The 19735-nt window shown below is 39.9% G+C and overlaps 1 protein-coding gene across 1 annotated transcript in view; it reads right to left on the minus strand.

Moving 5' to 3' along the window:
• The window catches only part of PGM5 (phosphoglucomutase 5), a 69809-nt gene that overhangs the window by 5172 nt on the left and 44902 nt on the right, over nt 1-19735 (minus strand). Inside the window, exons 8-10 of the mRNA XM_063422607.1 lie at nt 12216-12351; nt 11053-11236; nt 7576-7710 (exon numbers count right to left, since the gene is read on the minus strand). Coding sequence (XP_063278677.1) covers nt 7576-7710; nt 11053-11236; nt 12216-12351 — 455 coding nt within the window. The remainder of the gene's footprint in view (nt 1-7575; nt 7711-11052; nt 11237-12215; nt 12352-19735) is intronic.

Consider the following 19735-nt stretch of genomic DNA (forward strand, 5'->3'; position numbering starts at 1 on the left):
ACCAAATCCAAAACAGCACTGTACCACTTACTAAGAAGAAAATTGCTTCTAGCCAGATGAAATCAGAATGATTTTATATGATGTTTATGGACTGTACTGTATGTTCTGATAGCTAACCAGAGCCATGCTAAAACCCCCAATGCCTCAAAAGTAATCAGAGGGAATAACTGTCTAGCAAACTGCACAACACTTAGTGTTGTTTCAGTATCTTGACAGAACCATGTAGATTCCTTTCATTTTGTCCCAATTAAGTGATATAAAACCCAGCACTTCTGGTTTGTTGATTTCAGTTCCCTGCTCTTGGACCATCTTGCACCATAAACAATAATTTTTCATAATCACTCATATAATCAAAAAATTTTTTTTTTCATATACAAAACAAGACTCACCTGAAAATCAGGGAGGTTTTCCCTCTGCTGCTCACTGTTCAAAACGTGTTTCAGAAATTCAGTGTTTGATGATCAAGATGTATTTTTAACCTTTTTTTCACTTTTTTTTCCTTTCTAAGTGGCTTGCCTTTTCCAACAAAATCACAAAGGAGCAACTCTGCCCCAAGATCATTGCTTGGCTGATGCTAATCTTATGATTCTGTAGCTAATTAGCACAGAATTTTTTACTAGTCTTCAGCAAAAGTAATTGCAGCATTTGTGATTCAATGCATCCTATTTAAAGAGTACCCAATACAGACTGCACACAACCGAGGGAATTGGTCGATATAGTTGCACAGCCACTCTTCATGATATTTGAAAAGCCATGGCAGTCAGGGCAAGTTCCAGGTGACTGGAAAAAGGCAAAAATATTGTACCCACCTTTAAGAAGGGTCCCTGAAAAATACTGACCTGTCAGCCTCACCTCTGCCTGGGAAGATCATGGAACAGATGTCCCTAAAGCTGGACACATGCAGGACAGGGAGGTGGTTCAGGACAGACAACACAACTGCACCAAGGGCAAGTCCCATCTGCTCAAGCCATTGGCTTTCTATGATGGGGGACTGCAGCAGTGGACAAGGGAAGGGTTACAGATGTTATTTATCTGTAATTTTACTGTAAAGCCTTTGGCACAGTCCCCCACAACATCCTCCTCTCTTGATTGGAGAGAGTTGGGATTCAGTGGGTTTGGTGGATGAGGAATTGGTTTGACAGTCATATCCAGAGGTTACTGGTCAATGGCTCAGAGGATTTCAGTGACAAATGGTGGGGGTCCATAATGAGACCATTATGAGCATTATGGACACCTCATTAATGACACGGACAAAGAGATCAAGTGCACTGTTAGTAGATTTGCAGAAGACACCGACCTGAGTGGTGCACTTGACATACCTGAAGGATGGGATGCCACCCAGAGGGACCTGGATAAGCTCAAGAAGTGAGCCCATAGGAATCTCATGGAATTTTTAAGACCAAATGCAAGGTGCTGCACCTGGGTTGGAGCAACCTCCAGTATCAACATAGGCTGGGGATGGACAGATCAGAGCAGCCCTGCCCAGAAGGGCTGGGGGTGTTGGGGCATGAGAGGCTGCACATGACCCAGCCATGGGCACTGCCAGCCCAGAGAGCCAAATGTGTCCTGGGCTGCAGCCAAAGCCCCATGGGCAGCAGGGCAGGGAGGGGATTCTGCCCCTCTGCTCTGCTCAGACCCCACCTGCAGTGGGGGCTGCATCAGCTCTGGGGTCCCAGCACAGGAAGGACAGGGACCTGTGAAGCAAGTCCAAGGGAGGGATACCAAGCTGAACAGAGGGATAGCACACCTGCCCTTTGAGGAAAGGTTGATAGAACTGAATTTGTTCAGCCTGGCAAACAGAAGGCCTGGGGTTCACCTAAATGCAGCTTTCCAGCACCTAAAGGGAGCCTACAAGAAAGAGAGGAACTTTTTACAGTGGCAGGTAGTGACAGGGCAAGTGGGAACAGATTCAAACTGAAAGAGAGTAGTTTAGATTAGATTCTAGGAAGAAATACTTTACTGTGGGGCTGGTGAGGCCCTGGAACAGGCTGTCCCAAGAAGTTATAGATGTCTCATCCTCCATCCTCTAAATCAGGTATGGATGAACTCTGAGGTCTGGTTAGTGACAGATGTTCCTGCCCACGGCAGGGGAGTTGGAACTAGGGATCTTTAATGTTCCTTCCAACCCAAACCATTCTATAATTCTGTGACTCTATGACAATTTATTGCTGACAGAATTCACATAATAAATTATAACATACTGTAAACAGCACTTATTAAGCCATTATCAGAATAATAGGGACTACAGACTACTGATGCTCTTTCCAGGCAGGACACTTATCCTGAAACAGCAGCACATGCTGTTGAAGAACACACTGAATTTACAAGTACAACCACGGTGGATTGTTTCTTTCTTTGTCTTTGTGTATGAAACCTCCTGTTTGAATCTTATCCAAATCCATAATACATCTATGTGGCTAAACAAAGGACAAGATATGTGTGGGGATGTACAAATAGCAAATATTGAAGTGACCTAATAAAGTCAGGCTATTAATGAGACTAAAGGTCAACAAGGTCTTATTTGAGTAGTTCATGCCCATTAAACATATCTCTACTTTTTACAACATTAGTAAATTTAGGAAAACTCACAACTGTTCACTTAGAAAAGGATACATGCCAATGCATAAAGGTCTAATGCATAGAAGACTTCAGAGAGAAACCTGTTGTTTGTCATAATGAATTCAGCTTTCTGAAATGCTAGTTTGATGCCTATTTGAATAGTTAAAAAACAAAGAAATAATTTTTAAATACAAATCTTCCATGTAAAAAGTATCTGGAAAGCACTATTCTCAGGAATGTCCAGTGATGGGGGGCATCACCTGTGACAAGCCACATCAATGGAGTGGCCTTTAATTTTAGAGCAGAGCATTTCAATTTTAGAAGTGTTGGGCATTGTTTCCAAGACTTTGTTTTACACCTAGATCACCACTGCATCACCACTCTAAGTTACGCAATATTCAAATGCATAGCACACAGAATTGAATTTAAAACACTGAGTTGTTTTTGATAGACTTTGGAGAGAGTATGATGGTAATTTTTCTTTACTGCTCTTTGTTTTCACTTTTGATACTGGCTTACAGGAAGAACTGAACAGAAAAAAGTAGCAACCTCTTATCTCCCAGGTGTCCATGAAGCTGCTTCTGCAAATTCCTTTAAATGGATCATTCAACAGCCAGAAGTCATGGCTACTCACATTTATCCATGACCTCAAACATCTAATTACTGGCATATTTTACAACTTTCCCCTGAACCTTTTTCTTGTAGATCAGGAAATTGTCTAGGTAAAAACTATTACTAATTAATTGTATGAAAGATGGTACTAAAGTATGATTTGAGTGACTCTTACATTCATTGCCACTTATGGTTTACAACACATATTGGCTTACATATAAACTGGAAAAAAAGGTCAAGAAGGTCACTTCAACTCAAAAAGTGCTGTAACTAGTGTTTCAGAATAATATGCACATTGGAAAACATAGTTCAGATGTTTGCTTACCTGTGAAAGATTCAACATCAAAACTTACACTGTCAAAGACAACAGAAGGAAACTAATGAACACTACTGCAGAATTGGATGATTAATTTTGGAAAAGGCTTTGTCTGAAAGGAGGGGGCAGGGGTGGGGGGGTGGGAAAGATGCTGGTATGAGGCAAAGTGAAGTCAATCACCATAATGATTCCACAAAATTGAACCTCCAACATGACTGAGTTGTCTGTCAAGACAGAGACTTTTTTTTTTTTTTTTTGTGATAAAAAGCAAAAGATGTATCAAGGCATTTTTGCCTTTCAGTTCAGGTTTTGACTGGAATTGTCACTATGGAAAAACATGGAGCAGTGCATTATCTAAAACAGGATGGTGAAAAGAGGTGGTGCAATAAACAGAACCAACTGAATATTTATTTAAGCAGCCAATCATGAAATAACCTTGTCTTGGTTTATGGTATAAAAGGCATGGAAGAGAGCTTTTCCCGATCAGCTGCTTCAGAAAGAGTGTAATAATACAGAAACTACATATAGTAGTCTCCTCAATTACAAAGATCAGTTACAGAAAAATATGCATTTATCATACAAAATGTAACAATTTTCTTAAACACTGTAAGGTAATACAAAAGGTATATACTAACATACTTCTTTGTGTCAGTGTTTTTTCCATAACAGACTACTTATGTATATACTGTGTTCCTATTACTGACAACAAATAGACAACAAAGTTCTTCAAACTTCAAATCTGTCACAGCTCTTTTAGATGTGTGTATGTCAGTATGAACTTTAAAGCAAACCAAACAGCAAAGGAATTACAGTATCAGGGAAAATATGGCACCTCTTCCTAGCCATGCTGTTTTCTGAAAAAGGAGGTTTTTATTCAGTCATTTTACATACTTCACTGAAGACTAACAAATGTTCTCCTGAGAAATATTTAGTTATTTTTACACATGAGGATCTCCTAAAATTTATGCACTGTCTTGAAGTCCACCATCTGCCTGTTGGATACAATCTATGACCTTGCTGTTTCTAATGCACTCATGTTACTGGCAAAGCATGCAGCCAGGACAAGGAAAGAGAAGCAGTGGGAACTGTGCAATACTATGCAATGAGAAACCAAATAAAGAATTTTTTGCATTAATTGCGATGAAACTTCTATTTATCCCAGATTTTGTGCACATGGCAGGAGATGAGGAGGCAGCTAACAGTACCATTTATTTCCTGAGGCAGTCTGGATATTAAAATGCCTGTCTGCACCATATAAATGCAGGAAAGTCCCTGTAGAAAGTTTCAAGGCAATGACGTTTCTATCCTTGGAATTATTTGCTCACTAGTGAATATCCTGATTAGATAGCCAAAACTGCTGTGATCTGACAGGCTCCATTACCAGCACAGAAAAAAATCCCTTCCAGCCTTTTTTTTCTGTCCTTGGGAGTAACAGACCCTTTTGGTGTGCTGAATAAAAGACCAAACTCTGAAATCCTCGAGGGCAGTCATAACCCTACCAGCCTGCTCAGGATCCCCTAAGGACCTTCCCCTGCACCCTGCCCATGACAGCCTGTCCCAGGGGTTTTGGTCTGTCTCTGAGCTAAGCTGTAGGAGTGCTTGTCTCCACCTTATCTCTGGCTGTGCTGCCTGGGTGGACCTCAGACCCATGCTACAGGCAGCTTCTTTCCCTGAAGACTGCTTGGATATATGCTGTATCTTGTCTCCAGTTTTGACTTTGAGCCTATCTCCTGAGCAGGTCCACACTGTCACCTTGTCTCCAGCTCTGGTACCATCTCCTGCTGCCCCAGATGAACCCTGAATCTGATCCACCCCTTGTTGAGGGAGCGTGTTCCCAGAGAGGTGTCCTGTCCTCCTCCCTTTCCTGCTGTAGCACTGTCCCCTGGACAAGGAGGGTCCTGCCTGGGGTGCAGCAGGTCTGGATGTCTGGCTCCTATTGCTTTCTGCAGCAGACACATCCCCTGGACATGGTCTGTATTGCTGGTGAGACTTTGTGCACCTCTCTCAAGCAAATGCAAGCAGAAGAAAGAAGAAATGTAGGACAGCTCATTCCTCATATTTCTGAGGACAAGCACTGCTCCCTCAGTCTAGTCTCTTCACAAGCAGAAAATCCACTGAGAACATTTGCTGTTTTCCACTCATTTAAAAGAATGAATGTTAAATACTGAACATTCACTGTAGGTTACCTTAGGAGGCGCACAACCCTAAATTCTGCCAGAGTATTATTTCTCTCATTTCTAACATTTATTAGGAAATAAACTGCTAATGTAGTAACAATTCCACTTTAAAATGCTCATGGCTCATTTACAATGAAATACTCAAACGTTTAGCCAGATAATGCTGCCAGTATATCCTCCATTGTTTTCCACTGTTTTTTGCTGGGATTTTTCAGACAAGAAATACGTTCAGATCACATATTTTGGTTACATATCACAACGTTATTCTAAGTCCACTTCAAACCACTAAAATCAACTCATAGTCTATCTCTTACCATGACTTGTTTTCATTTCATTTGTGCCTTATCTTCATAGCATGAAGAACCATATTTAAAATGGTCAGCACAATCACAACTGATAAAAACAACTTGTGCTGTAACAAAATTTGATTTAACTGTGGTGCACTGACCTTAGCTGGTTGTCAGGGGCCCACCAGGCCACCCTATCACTCCCCCTCCATTCTGCACTGCCCATGGTACCTGCAGAGTGGTTTCTCACAAATATCCCCTTCCTCCTTCCCTGCTGTTGTTGCATAGTAGGTTTATTATCCTGTTTATGGATAGTATCACAGAGGGCTACTGCTTTGGCCTGTGGTGGGTCCATCTAGGAGCCAGGTGGAACTGCCTCTCTTTAACACAGAAACAGCTTCCAGCAATTTCTCACAGAAGCCACCCCTGCAGCTCCCCATATACCAAAAGTTTAATATGTAAATCTGGTATAGCAGCACGTGCAAATAGGGTTGTAGCAGTGCTCCTCCCCAAGCAAAGTATTTTAATGATCCTGCCAGATGGGCAAACCTAGATACACAGAAAAACAATAAAATTGCTAAAATATAATCCTTTACTCTGTTGGAGCTTTAACATTTTAAATATTCTGTCTAGGAAGTTATTCCGGGTGCAAATTGTTACTTCTCTTAAAAAAGCAAATAAATTTAATAGATCATATCTGCAGGCATGGGATCTGCAACATTTCTGTGACAACTGAAGCACTTTTCATGACTGATGCATCACTGTTTAATAGCATAAGAAGAAACTCACTAAATTTATGGTCAGGATCTGGTGAAACACCAAACACTTACCTAGGGTTCAAATTTGACAGCATATATGTTTTAGTAGATTTGCATTTGCATTCCAGTCATGAACACACAACTACATGAGACAACTACAGAGGTTTGATTTACTATAAGCCAAATGCTTACCATCTTTTCCATGAAATATCCTTAATACTCTTTTGTATATTTCAGCATAAAGAACATTCACTGAGAAGAACCCAAGAATGTGAAGTGTGATTTATTTCATTAATTGTATAAGGCATCTGCTGGACAATCCAGCAACTTGTTCTAAGCCTTCACTCTTCTTTAGGAAAAAGTCTGGTTGTGATATAATTCTTAGACAGCTGCAAGTCTTTCCCTTACAAGGAACCCTTACATTGTTTAGATTCTGGTATCCATATTTCCTAACTGTACTCTGATTGTGAGGAATCCTTGAGACGCCCTAAGTGGCTCTCAGATAATTTGTTTGAAAAATGGCTATTTAATCTTTAAAGTATTGTTCCATAAATCAAATCACAACTCTAAAAATTCTGAAAAAAATTCAAACTAGAATGACTTCTCTTAACAGACTTCAAGTCATTGCCCAACATTTAACATGAGGCAGCTCAGCCCTTGACATTCCTGTTGTGTTAGATATTACACCAATATATATTAAAACTGCTGGTCCTTCCTCAAAATGTGTACATTTATAAGAACAGGGAAATCATCTACAACACTCAAGGCCTTGAGTGTTGCTTCTGATTAAAGATGACAACTTGTAGCCACTGCTACTACAGAGGCAGTGCTTTACTTACTGACTTGCTAGAATGCTACTGCATTACCTGTGGTTCCTTGTTATGTTGGCTAGGATCCTTTTCATAACTCTCTGCATAGATCCTCAGGGTAGCTCTCACATGACTAGAAGCACTCATTCTGAAGATGAGCCTGGAAGCATCTGAAAAAATAATCCGCAGCCCCTGGAAAGGAGAAGGAACAGCATATATGTGAGGTGACAGTACCTTTACAAATCACCATTCACTGCTCCACAATAAAAGTGAAAGGAAGAGTCATTTGAATGCCATTCTTTTTCCCCACAACTTTGGACAATTCACTCATTACTCTTTCTTCTCCTCTGAAGACTAGAAATGATGTTGTGCATTTCCTCCCACTCTCACTCTCTTACTGATGTTTTTATTTCTTTTACTTGATTTTCTCTTATTCTGTGTGGCAGAGCATAAAATCAATGGCCTGAGAAATAGGCATAAGATCACTAAAGGTAAGTGACCTAAGAAACAACTACAGAATCCCTGGATCAAAAAACAGTTTTCAGTAGTGAATACTAAAGACAGGACCAGTTGCCACCCCTCAAATACCATGCATCAATATATGACTGCAAGAATTTCAGTAAGTCTGCAATACAATTTGGAAAACTTAGGATGTTAATAAATTTCAAGTACATTAATTAATCACATTAACTGCGTGCATAATAAAGAGAATTAATTAACTCATTAATCAACTAAAAACTTGCTCTTTGCTGCCATCTTCACATCCTTTTTTCTTTTCTCCTCCCCCCTTTTGTACTGCATATATGAATGGTTTTTTACAGACCACACTCTTGTATCCACAGTTTCAGTACTGGAAGGCCATTAAGGCCAGAGGACTAAATTGAACAGATAAATAGTTGTAGTCTTGCAATATTCTACCAGCTGTGCACTAATACACATTCTTTATGTGTATTATTCCTTATTCTAGTTCCCTTTATGTAAATGGTACCCTTAGACTAAGTGCAGGCTCTGATAAGCCACTGAACTTTTCTTCCCCTTTGTCCTTCTGTTGTCAAAGGTCTAGTGAACAGAGATACTCACTACTTCTGTTTAAAGGGCAGTAGACCATTAAAAATGAAAGAAGAGAATTAAAAGAAATGCATTTTATTTTTCCAGTTTTGCCAGCAACTTGACAAGACACTGATGTTGTCCATGCAGTGTGTCAATATTCTAAAGTATAAGTAAAACCTAAGTAAAACATTTGTTTCCTCAGATATATGCCAAGACCTTCAGCAAAAACTGCCAAATCTTTAGCACCATATAAAGCATTGTTTGATAATCACAGAATCACAGAATGGTTTGAGCAAAGGACTTCTAAAGGTCATCCAGTCCTGATGTCATCAAGTCATCATGTTCACTGCAGTGGGCAGGGACATCTTCAATCAGATCTGGTTGCTCAGAGCCCCATCCAACTTGACCTTCAATGATCCCAAGGATCTCTCTGGACAACCTGTCCCAGTGTCTCACCACTCACATTGTAGAAAAAAGTCTTCCTTACATCTAGTCTAAATTTATTCTTTTAGTTTAAAGCCATCACCATTCATACTACTGCAACTCTAAGGCTCTGCTAAAAGAATTATCTTCACCTTTCTCACAAGCCACCTTGAAGTACTGAAAGGTCACAATAAGGTCTCCCTGGAGCTTTTTGTCTCTTAGTATAGGGGCCAACTTGTACCTCTCATCCTTATAATTCAAGTTTTACACAAAAATGCCACTGGTCCCATTCCTGGCTTGCTGGACCCTCAGGAGCATCATTGTTATCTGTTGATGTTTGCAAAAACAGTACAGATTTAAAAATTAGACATCTTCAAGAACAACAGAATGTTTCATTTGATTTTAAGTCTTATTATTTCAGTGTGATAAACAATATTCATGGGTTTCAAGAAACAGAATTAATTAGAAGTAGTCTGTGTGTATTATTTGCCACCTGTTTTCTTGCTGGTATGTTTGTTTTCTGAATATGTTGTTTATTAACACTGAATAATTACCATGTAGCCAGCTCCTCAGTCATGAGACATTGCAGTTACACTGAATATAATCTCTCTCCCCTATGTACTGGGGAACAAAACTTGAAACATGCTTCTGAATGCTTAGCTGAAAAATCCACACAAAGCCTATGATAGTCTTAAAGATACTTGTATTTAGATGATGAGCAAGCCACTCGAGGAAAATGGCAGCAGTGAACTGTTGTTTCATTTGCATAGATCAACATCCTCTCCAGTTTAGTGTGCTTGGAGAATCTCACTGAGGCTGCAGACATATGAAGCTAGGAATGCTTCCTTGCCAAAGGACAAACTGGTTGAACTGTACTCGGAATGAATAGGAGATTCTCCCTATGAAAAGACATGCTTTCCAGTTTTTTTAGAATCCCTCTGAAAACAAGTCATTTTTCTCTGTTTTTGTTACATGGTGATATGATTAGCAATCATATTTCCATATTATCATATATAGGGTATGTGCTTTAGATGAAAAAGTTAAGGGAAAGGAAAGCACAATGAAAATTCACAAGCTGCTTTTTAAAACCACAAAGGTCACGAGTCTGCCATGCCTGTAATTTTCCACTAGACTTGGATATGACAATATCCTCATATCTTGTTTCAGCAGTAATATGCAAAAAGAAAGTAGTTCAGTGGCAGATAGGCTGCTTATATTTTCTGGATGAAATTATGAATGGAAACTACAAAGACTCTGAGCAGAAAGGCATGACAGTAGCTTTAATGGCTTGTAATATCATTTCCTAGGGTCTGTTTAGGTCAAACAATTTAAAAACCAGAGAAAGCAGGACCATAAAAACATAAACAGCATAAAATCAGGACAAACTTTAATAGGAGTCACAGCTCATTTTCAAGATACTTGAATATAAATTTACAACTGGTAAAAGTACATGGTTACTTTTGAGCACATCATGAATTTCCAAACACTGAAGGCTCAGTTTGAACTGCAGTTCTTGATAACAAGGGAATCTCAGTATAGATAGATTTCAGAAAGAACTGGTAATTTGGGCCAGAGAAGTCAAATATGCCTGCAGAGGCCACAACCTTCTGAAGTCTTCTGCATGCTACTGGCTACAAAAGATACTGCATCTCAGTTATGTAAATCCTGTGAGTCACAAAAAACAAGAAAAATTTTTTGTAATGTATAGGCAGGGGAGATTTCAGACAGAAAACAGAATAAGGAAAGACCTTTTTTCTATATGTGTTCTGGAAAAAGAATCCTCCCTAAACATGCATTGCTCTCAACAGGGACCTCATCCTGTGTTCACTATGACACTATTGTCTCCAGTTATGTTATGTACAGCAAGCACAAGGGAAACTAAAGGTAGATTATCTTATCCAGACTGAGCTAATCTTAAGTAGGAAATGCAGTATCTGTCACAGCAAAGGAAACACCATCCCATAAATAAATGGCCAATCTTGCCAGCTGAACTTTAGAAACAAGCTGTTGGAGACAACATGACAGCTGCAAAACTTTGCTGATCCATCACTACAGCCATACCTGTCTTTTGGTCACAGTGCCATCCACAGGATCTATGTACTCAAAGCTGTCTGTTCTTTCCACACTGTAGATATTGTTACCCACAGCAAACTGCTGATGGCTGAATGATTTGTCAGTGATCAAAGCTTCCAGGTCTCTCATTATGAAATACGCTGTTCTGGGTTCCAATGCTTCGTAATCAAACCTTGCATATACATCAAAAAAAAAGTAGAACCAGAAAATAAGTCCTCAGAGGTGAGAAGACAGTTCTGCTTCCAGAGAACTCTATATACTCACAATTAGCAATTTAGTGCTTACTTCAAAAATCAGAAGCATACCACTGAAATACTGACTGCAAATAAAACCAGCACACACATGCAAGTCCTGTGCCATCTAACCATTACATGTGTGCAACCACAGTTCTACATGGGCCACCTGACTCTAAATCAACAGCAATCATCTAGAAAATGCAATTTCTAGCACACAAAATACCACCAATACGCAGTGAGCTTTCAAAATTTAATGACACAATCAGTGCAGTGCTCAACAGCCAAGTGAAATAGAGAAAACTTTGCTACAAGTTTTGAGGAATAGCTGTGTGCAAAAGATCTTACAAATTGCAAACTTCTCTGGATTAAGTCTGTATTACAAGAGAGGCAGAAGCAAAAAAGAAAATGACAGCTAGAATTTACTCTATTGAGACCTTAATAAAAATAAGTAAATGTTTGTATCTTTGCAGAGTTATCCTGAATTGGAAGCAGGCACAGGTTTCAGTTCTCACTAAAACTGTCACATGGAGGTACTTACAGAAAAAAAATGCAGGAGCAAATCTTGCCGGGATTATGTTTCTTTTTCAACATTATGTAACAAACAAGCTGCACCTATATAATCCACAAGTAAATACTTCAAATCTTTCTACCATTCAATATTTAAAAATCCGATTACTCATATAGTAGCAATGGCATACACATGTAGCTCCTTTCTCTGAAGGAGAAATGTGTATGCCATTTTCCTTACTCCTCTGGAAAAACCTAGCTACAAAACAGTGATAATCTGTGGCAGATTTTCATTCTGTAGGCACAGCAATGCACACCTAAGTACAGCTGAGCACATCTAAACAACCAATAATTGTAGCAGAATTCTCCTAACAGCTGCATTAAGTCCCTTTTCCTCATTTTTCTCACCTGCAGTAGTAGTGCCGGCCAAATTTTGCCCAATGATCCCTGACAATCTCCTCCACACTCTGCTTTCGAGCTGCCAGGATTGAAAGCCAAACCAGCACAGCCCACAGTCCATCTTTCTCTCGAAGGTGGTCAGACCCTGAAGAGACAGACATCAAGCACATTATTTGGTATCACTGCAAATCAGAAAACAAGGTCAGGAAGCTGGGCAAATGTCTCATAACAGTAATAGATAGCATTAGCCCCAGCACCTCTGATATGTTCCAGACAAAAGTCCAGAACTGATGTTTAAAATGTGATCTATTTATGCATGACAAAGCCCATACTTGTAAAGTTAAATAAAAATATGTACAAGTACTAGAATAGAAATGGTAGCAGTATGAAAACATTTGTAGTCATTATTCCTGCTCACTGATACACAGTGTTTTCACACCTCTGCTGCAGTTTCCCAGAACTGGGCTAGATATGCAAACCCCAGCCATGAGCCAGAATATTCTTTATGAGAGTCAAGTTCAACAGCATCTCCTTATCTCTGCAGAAATTCATCTGCAGATATCAAGCTGCAGAAAAAGAACTTCCCCATTCCATAAAAATTTTTAATTTCCAGAATGTTTATGACCTCCAGTCAGGACAATAACCAAGAGCTTGAAAAGATTTTTCCGGAGGAGAAAAAGAAACAACCCAAAAAACCCAAGCAAACCAGAGAGTGGGTCTGTTTGCTTTTTTATATTTCTTCATACCTCTCAGTGGTAAAGATGTTTGGATGCTCTGATGTAGATCCCTTCATAGGTTTGTATTTATGAAGAGAGAAAATGTTCCAATAATGAAGACTAGGAACAGTTCTGGAATATCCCACATGATTTAACACTTAGATCTAAGTAAGAATCAAGACCCCTTGCACTCAGTAGATACTGATGGCAATTATATAAGCTAACAGACTCAAGAAACTTATGGAGATATCAAACATGTAGCCATTGCTCTGGCCTAATAACACTTCGGTTAAAGTTTGTTGGCTGCAGCCTTATGGTTTTCTGTCTAGTCACACATTACTGAAACCCCAAGTACAGAGCAAGTGCAGTAATTCAGAAGTTTTATTTACTCCATGAAGTACTCAAAGATTATGGAGACAACCAACTGAATCACCTGTCTTTAGAAGATACTTAACAAAATCCACCAGCGAGGAATCTAAAAACTCTTAGGCTGAAAACCTGTTTTGTGAAATATCCTCCTTCCTCAAACACAAAAATCCTGTTGCAGCAAGACTGCTTTGTACAGCTTGGCTTTATGTAACAGCCTGCAAGGTCCACACAAGTCATCTGTCAGAACAGCTGTGTTTTGCTACTGGCACAGGACAGTTCCCATAATATGAATTAATGCATTGAAGCTGTTAATCCTGTGAAAAACTGTCAACATATTAAAGGCATATAAGGAAAATAACAAGATGTGCAGAGAGACACCATGATTCCCAGGGTGAGTCACTGCTGTTACCTTGAACTTGCAGCCCCTCTTCTTGGGAGATAGCAACAATCAGGGTAGCAGCCCCTGCTCATATGGATTTTGTAAGAGCCCCATTGTCCTGGGTCTGCCACAGATCTGCCTGCCACTTATGCTTCTTGTGCTACATTCCACCTCAACACTCTTTATCTAACATTAATCTTAACATTAAGTTAACTGCCGCAGAGTTAAATAAATGCAAATTACTATTCAGGACAATATTCAAATTGTATAGGAATGATTACTGAACACTTGTTGATGAGGATAAAGATTTGCATAAAGATAATGTTTATGTCTATGCGTTAGGTATTACGGAAAACAAGAACACTGTAGATGGACTTAAGAGCTGAGACAGTAACATGCCTTCACATTTGCTAAGTAGCTGTCATGACAGTAAGAATATCTCTTTTTGCCACTTGTTATCAGCCTTGATGTGTAATCTGCGAGCTCTCTGCAGCAACAGCAGTGTCCTGTTACAAGAGGCAGAGTTTAGGGCTGGTGCTTGAGGAGCTGCTGTGAGAGGACTCACTCTGTTCCCTGCTCCAGTACAGTGAAAGCATGGAGTGCCAGCCAGTCAGAAGAAAAAGGGCAGGGTTATTTATGAACTCTCAAAGCTTTGCAAATAGCTTCAGATAACAAAGGAAAACAAATGTCTCTCTACAGAAAGTCAGTCCTTCAGACACTCAAGCATGGAATCACAGAATTGTTTAGGCTGGAAGGGACCTTAAAGGCTGTCTCTCACCTTTTCTACTCCCTCGTTGCAGTAATATGCTACATCAGCTTAATGATATCTTCTACAGGAACAGCAGCAATACATCCTACGGATAATAAAGTCAGCTTACTTGTAGGCAAAGCAGACAGCAGAGTCACAGTCATTGTCACCAAAGCCAAGAGTCTGTTCCCAGATAATGGTGCAGGCTTCTGCCCCTGCCACCAAAAGAGAAATCTAGAGAAATCTAGAGCTTTCACTTCCCCCCGAGCATATATTGTTCCTCTGGTAACAGCAGGGAAAACCATCACATCACCACAGGGGCTGGGGATGCTCAGGGGACTGGGAACAGCAGGGCAGTCAAGGGCATCAGGGCAGTCCCAGCTCTGGGCACCAGGCACTTCCTGGGAATGGGGATAGGACAATGCCAGGCCAGGATGCGGGAGCATGGGCAGGCTTGTCCAGGCCTGGCAGGGCTGTGGGGAGCTGGACACTGGCCCTGCTGCAGCATTGCTGGGGCAGGGGCTGACAGCCCTGGTGCTGCTCCTGGGCAGGGTGGGGCCACGGGGCCAGGCAGGGCCCTGGTAACAGCAGGATCACCCCAGCATGGCTGTTCCTTTCCTTCTTAACCTGCATGCCTCTCCTTTCAGCCATTCATCCTTAGCACAGAAAAAAATCCGTTGTGCCCAAAATGTCATCTCTGTTGCTGATTATCACAGCCACTCAAATGGCTTAAGTGTCTCAGCAGACACCAGCAAGAACTGGAGACATGGAGCTGAGCTTAACCCCTCAGCAATTTGTTCCAATATGAATGACCATTTATTCTTCTGCTATGTAACACTGCAGACTGCAGGCCAGCAAATCACACAGTGAAGAGCACTGCAGTTGTTCAGCAAAATGGTCTGTATGACAGTGGAGCAACAGGCTAAGCTGAACATTAAAGAGATGCATTCTGACTTAGCAAACACTTTAAGTACATTTCATTGAACCAAAATGTTCTGGTGAAACATGGACAGAAGCATTTCTGAAGAGCTCTTTGCTGCATTCTGAACTTTGTTCTGGTATTGCTTAAGTGCATAAATCTACTTGAAGAGGGCCAAATGTATATTTATATATGTTTAGCAGATTTGGTATATTCTCTGTCGTTGCATGTCCCTCAGAGGACATAAACTGTTGCTTCTCTGGAAAGAAAAAGCAATGGAAGAGGGTAATCCAGAGACAAAAGTCTGGATACCTTGTTGTTTCAGAATCAAAAATCACCAATTAAAAATACTAGCCTGATACAAATACAAGGACAACAATCCTTTGTGCCCAGGAAGTGTTTCAGTTTGTTAGTCTTAACAGAAGTGAAACTGAGCACCAACCCATCAGCGTGGTTACTGCATACAGATATGTTGTTGTATTTATTGCCCTTCTTTTTTTCAGCAAATTAAAATCTATTACCGCAATTTTGTTACTCTGATTTTCACCTAACAACAGTCATCTGTAGAGGTCTTTGCTGGCTCTGTCTTAACTTAGTCCTACTGCCCAGCTTCACTGTAGAAACTCTAGGGAGGAAGTTCAGTTAACACCATTCTTTACTCCACAGATCCAATGAATTTGCAGAGGCAGACCTGTCCTGTGCAAGGGGGAGAAGGAAAAGGTGCCTTGCAGTTCTGTATTTCTGAAACTGCAAGACTAACACCTCCTCCAGTTTGCCTGGAGCTCTGAGCAACCTCAGGATAACTCTCAGTGCTAGTTTTGATTGAAACATTCTAGAACTAATGGGATTTCTGATTCTGTTCAATGAGCTGCAGCAGAAACAGACAACAAATCAGAGGAGTCTACGAATATTTTCTCTGATTAACCCTTGATATTTAATTTGCCATTGTTAAGGGAAATTATAATAACTGCAAGTGTTTCAACAACTTATTTTTAAGTTAATTTGTTATTTCTCCATATAACAGTAGCAAAAATTATTTTTACTACAGTAAATTGCTATGTCCAGACTCAGAACAAATAACCTGGGCAAAACTCTCAGAGCATGTTCTCATTCATAGAGAAGTACTCACTTACACAGTCTTAAAATGAAGAAAAATCTTCAGAGGCAGTAGCTTGAGAAACAAAGCAAAATCATGTAAATATGTTAATATTATGATTTTTCTACTATTTGAAACCTGTCTAACTTTGTCTGTATCTGAGATATCCAATTCTGATAGAGAAAGCAAGCATTTTGGGTCATATGCATAAATAAAAGGTAATTTTTTTCCCTAGTTTAGTAATCCCAGCCTATCATATTGCATTCTGTAAATGTGATTTTAAAACAAGAAAATCACAGGAGCTCACAAACTTACAACAGATCATTTTGTTTGCACACACTTGAGTCTTAAAAATTTATCCAGCAGTCTGAAACTTAGAAATATTTCCGGCAAATGGAGATTTAGGGGCATTCTGATCTGATCATTTTTTCAAGTTAGCAAGATTATTTTAGATTTGTATTACTGCAACAGACACCACCAAATAGCCCCTTTGTGGTTTCATTCATTTCAGCAACAGCACATTTTTATGCTCTCCACTAGTTCCTCTTCCACATAAACTTTCAGGAGAAGGGAGCTGATGTTGATAGAACCTGGGAATTTGAAGATGAAGCAAGCAAATTTAAGAAAGTTGTAGCAATTAGTGAAGTGGCTTAAACTGCAGAGAGATAAATCAGCCACACAGTTCTCCTAATCCTGATTAATAGCTTGCTGATGAAATTTAGAGACTAATTGCTGCTGCTGAGGCCCTCCTTTGAACTGTGTGCTGGGCATTAGTCATAGAACCAGAAAGCTACTAACCTCATCTGACAAGCTCCCCACATTGTTACAAAAATGGAAGAAGTTTTTAAAGCATTGGTTTAGCTCCAAGATCAGCTGCCAAAAAACAAGTGTGGGAAATACAGCTGTATGGGATGTTTTCAACATCTTTTCTCCTTTTATAGCAGAAAATTTGCTTTTATGTACTTGCCAGACCAAAGTCCCTTATGTTATAAAACCAGGGTTCTGTATTACTTGGAAATTTCAGCTGGGCTTGATTACCTGGGTACACAAGCAATTGATTTCCAATGCAGTTTGATGACAGAAGGTGGATTTTTAAACTCCCTTCTCTTACACAGAGCAATAAATTTCCCATTGTGATCACTATATTGTACACTTATATAAATATTCCATGCAAAAAGCCAAAGTGCCAAATTTCAGTTTTCTGAATAGATATGATTGGGCAAAAGCTGTAAAATTGATACAAATGCCCAATACTGGCAGAAACATGTGAGGGTCACACAGGTTAGGACATTACTAAAAGATTTGCAATAAGGTAAATATTTCCTGCTAAAAACAGCTCACATTGCTGAAGTACTGGTCATCTACAAACCAGAACATGTTTTACAAATAAACCTCCTGGCATATGAGGACACTTTTCAGACAGCTGCATTGAACTGAAAGATGACAAGGAAATTGAGGCAGTGAGAAAAACAAATTTCAAACATCACAGTCATTACATAATTTGCCCCAAAAGTATCACACAATCCTAGAATGGGTCAAGTTGAAAGGGACCACAACAGGGCATCTGGTTCAATCTCCCAGCTCATGAAAGCTTATCCCAGAGCCCAGGATTGTGTTCAGACAGTTCTTGAATATCTCCAGTGAAGGAGATTCCACAACATCTATAGGAAATCTCCTTCTGTCACGTACTTTTTTATACAACAACTACACATGGACTGAGGAATTCAAACCCTGTGCTCAAGTTCTTTGGATGCCCATGGGATTGAATCTCGAGTGTCCAGATTTGCCTTTAGATGGAATTGGATAAAACTGGAGGTCAAGAGCCTTTCTGCACTGAAGTGCTGCAGGTACAACAAAGTTAATTTGATCAGAACATACTGGGATGCCAAGGTATTTCTGCAAACCAGCTCTCCATGCTGGCCAGCAACATCTTGTTCAAGCACTCATTTACAAGAGTCAGGATTTATCAGGAATCTAAAGAATTGATGATAGGATAGAAGAACCAGATTAATATACAGAACACAGAGTGGCAAGGAATGTAGAGACTAGTCTAAGGTCAGGTCCTGCAAATTTGGAAGAGAGGCTATAGTAAAGAAGGCAATTGTTTTAAGGCCTCACAGAAAGATAAAAGCAAAGGAAAAAGTCAATGGCAAGCAAAGAGAGAATTCAAGGTAATTTTCTTGCCTGTCCACAACAGTCAAATCCTAGAGGCACTTCCTTGACCTCCATAAATGTTTCTCTTCCCAAATTCAACCACTATCAGATACTCAGGATAATAAAATTAGACCTACACAGATCACAATGTCCTCATTGTTACAGTTGATCAAAACATTTTTTTTTTCATTCCTGTATGACTGATCACCAGGCCTGAAGTACTTGGGACACCATGCTTAGCAAAATCTGAACATGCTTTTGCAACTGGCAGGGAAATCTGATGTTTGTCTTTTTCTATACTGCACCATGAAATTTAAATGGCAAGTTTCCTCAAAGAAAACATGGCTTCTACTGAGCACAATTATTCCTCTCTTCTCCCACAGACAGAAAGTATCTGAAAGAGTCCTACTCAACACCATCAAAAGATGATGGTCTAGGATAACTCCTCAGGCAGAGACAGATCTGTGGCAGTGGTTTGTCATGGTATATGGCACAGAGAGACCACTTCTGTCTGTTTTACATATCTCTACACATAAGCCTGCATGTAGCAGGAGGTGCTGCACTCTGTGGGCTAAGGTATCCAAATATACTTCAACATATGGGAACTCAGCATCAAAGCTCTTTCCAGGTAAAACCCACACTTAACTTTCTTCAGCATGATGACGAAGCCAGGAGCTTTTTTCCAAATAATTTTGTGTCATACTGATGTCTTTAGACTCACCCAAATTTCATGAAAGTATCTGGGTTTGCATAAGCAAGAGGAACTTCTGTATTTTGAGGAAAGAGGAACAGGATTTCCCCTTTGCCCAGTGAAAAAGTATTAAAAAGCAGTGAGAGTTGAAAATCCCACAGGTCACACTTCCCATGGGTTAATGGAGATGCAGTTCATCAACACACCACAGCCAACAGCAGTACATTCTGAAAGGTACAGGATCTTCCTGCCCTTCTCTCCCCAAATTACATCTCTCTCAATGACCTCATAGAACATGCTGCAGAGGAAGTTTCTCTTCAAAAGCTAAAGTCAAGGTAATTACAAACCTGTGCCACTCAGAGCAAATAGTGAAGGCATACAGTTTGCTAATCATGGGACATTGGTTTCCATTGACAACAAAAAGAAAACGAGCACTCATTATAAATTTAACTTCTCT

This window comes from Prinia subflava, chromosome Z (assembly GCF_021018805.1).
Source record: "Prinia subflava isolate CZ2003 ecotype Zambia chromosome Z, Cam_Psub_1.2, whole genome shotgun sequence".
Classification (NCBI taxonomy): Eukaryota; Metazoa; Chordata; class Aves; order Passeriformes; family Cisticolidae; genus Prinia; species Prinia subflava.